At 36.8% G+C, this 2,136-nt stretch overlaps 1 protein-coding gene across 1 annotated transcript in view; it reads left to right on the top strand.

Annotated features, from left to right (window-relative positions):
• Positions 1–2,136, top strand: part of ak3 (adenylate kinase 3) — a gene marked incomplete at its 5' end in the record, with an annotated part of 9,659 nt that overhangs the window by 6,271 nt on the left and 1,252 nt on the right. Inside the window, 1 exon segment of the mRNA XM_014003892.1 lies at positions 524–642. Within this exon segment, the coding sequence (XP_013859346.1) occupies positions 524–642 (119 nt within the window).

Below are 2,136 nucleotides of genomic sequence, written 5' to 3'. Positions count from 1 at the left end.
CTATTATAGTTACTAGTTTTGTTTATAGTTTTTATTCCGATGTTTAACAGAGTTGTTAGCAAAGTCTTCATACATAAACAAGTAATATATGTGTCTACAACTGTTATTTTGTGAGCCGGAAGCAAAAAAGTTTGACAGCTTTCACCCTCAGCTGTTGACAATAATATTTAAATTATAAATTTAGCAAGTGCTAATCCACCAATGAATTAAGAAATTAGCAAAAGCCCTAAAGCACTAAACAGGAAATTATTTCCCCTATTAGTTCTTTAGTGGAACTGTGCCCACCTCTGCTGGGCTGTATTATGTATTGTTACTCTAGTTGTATATCATTGATTGGAACACCTGTGTAACTCAAGACTTCATGTGACCAAAGTCCAACAAGACGCGATCATACATCRTCTCAGATTAGTTCATTGGGTAGGATTTCTGCATGTTGCTTAAAAATACATTTCTGGAGCTTTGACACATTCAGCTGATTCTGACAGAAATGTTAACCTCAGCACGTGTTTGTTTCCTCTTCCAGGGTCTGGATAACATTACCGGGGAGCCTCTGGTCCAGAGAGATGACGACAAACCAGAGACGGTCACACGGAGACTGAAGTCCTACGAAACCCAGACAGAACCCGTCTTAGAGTACTACAGGTACTTAGTTGATTGTTTTATTAACCTTTACTTAAGCAGGCAAATYCCACTGAGATCACAGATCTCTTTTGCATGAGGCTAACTTGCACATTTATTGGTCTGTAGGAGGAAACCGGAGTACCCGGAGAAGCTGGTAAACAGGTCATTAAACTGTAAAAAGTATTTTGGATCTTGTTTTGAGACTGATCATACTAAGCAAGAGCATAGTGTTAGTTTATTAACCATAGTCTGGTAATTTTTCTAACTGCACTGACAGATTATTTCACTTCATTTGAGTSTGAATCTTCTCTAATTAAGTGATAATCTGCCAGTGGAATAAGACAATTTCCAGGCTAACAAGGTTATTAATCTAACACGKTCTGCTCTTGCTTAGTTTATCCTTCTCAAAACAAGATCAAAAGTACTTTTTGTCTGGATATAAGATTCTAAGACTTGGTTAGATGGACAGTTTTTGCAGTGGTACAGAAAACACCCAGGTCTGAATACGAGATCAAACCCTGGACCTTGTCGCTGTGAGGCATCAGTGCTACCAMTGAACCATCATGCTGTCCAAAATAAGTTTAAAACATACACAAATATACAAGAATTACTGACTGGCTCGTGTGAATTTAAGGTTCGTTTTTTTAGAACAGTTAAACTAATTCTGCAGAATTTTTTAAAATAACCAACAAATATATAGCACGTTTGGGGTTTCTTTGCAGAAGCTTTGGCAAATATAGCAGGCTTTAGATGTTTCCTGTAGCATTTCAGAAACAATTTTGTATTTTTATAAAGTAATTAAGTCAAATGAGCTCTAGAAATGAAAGGCAAGAGTCTTTATTATTTGTGGGTTTACTAATTTAGATTCTCTTTATTTTTTATTTTGCATCAAGACACAGACGTGTTTTYATAGCAAATGCTTAACCCCTTTTTTGTTTCACCGGTGTGTAAAAACGGTGAGGTTTCTGCCTTTAAACATTTCCAGACGCTCTGGGGACTTTTATTTTGAAAACCAGGGTGTTAGAATACCTTTAGCTTGACACCCTTACAAAAAACTAATAATGTTGAAAGGCTTTTAAAGAGATCCCAGATTAGTTGTAACATTAGACTTTATTTGATAAACATATTTTAACTGTAAAATAAAGACTGTAAAAATACTGTAGGTTGTTTAGTTTCGTAAATTTTTAAAAATATTTTTCAACACAGACGGAGCCATTTTATTTACACGCAAAGCATTCTGGGTAAATGATGATGTGGATAGGTCCTCGGTGCGAGGCTGTTAGCGAGCTATATCCACCCTGAAGGTTCATCTTGGACAATATCTGACGATCGACTCTTTTAAATGAAACCAGAGAGCGTTGACAGAGAGGAGAAGGTAGAAATGACTCAGCCTGTAACTGAAAATGTGAACGAACAGAGCTGCTTCATGGAAGAAGAACCCCTTTGTGCTAGCACTGATGCTATATTGCCTTATATGTATTAGCTCGGTGCTAGCGCGACAAACAAGCTAAACTG

This window comes from Austrofundulus limnaeus, unplaced genomic scaffold (assembly GCF_001266775.1).
Source record: "Austrofundulus limnaeus strain Quisiro unplaced genomic scaffold, Austrofundulus_limnaeus-1.0 Scaffold20, whole genome shotgun sequence".
In the NCBI taxonomy this organism is placed as follows: Eukaryota; Metazoa; Chordata; class Actinopteri; order Cyprinodontiformes; family Rivulidae; genus Austrofundulus; species Austrofundulus limnaeus.
Note: the sequence above shows the minus strand (reverse complement) of the source record. Positions and strands in the feature narration are given on the sequence as shown.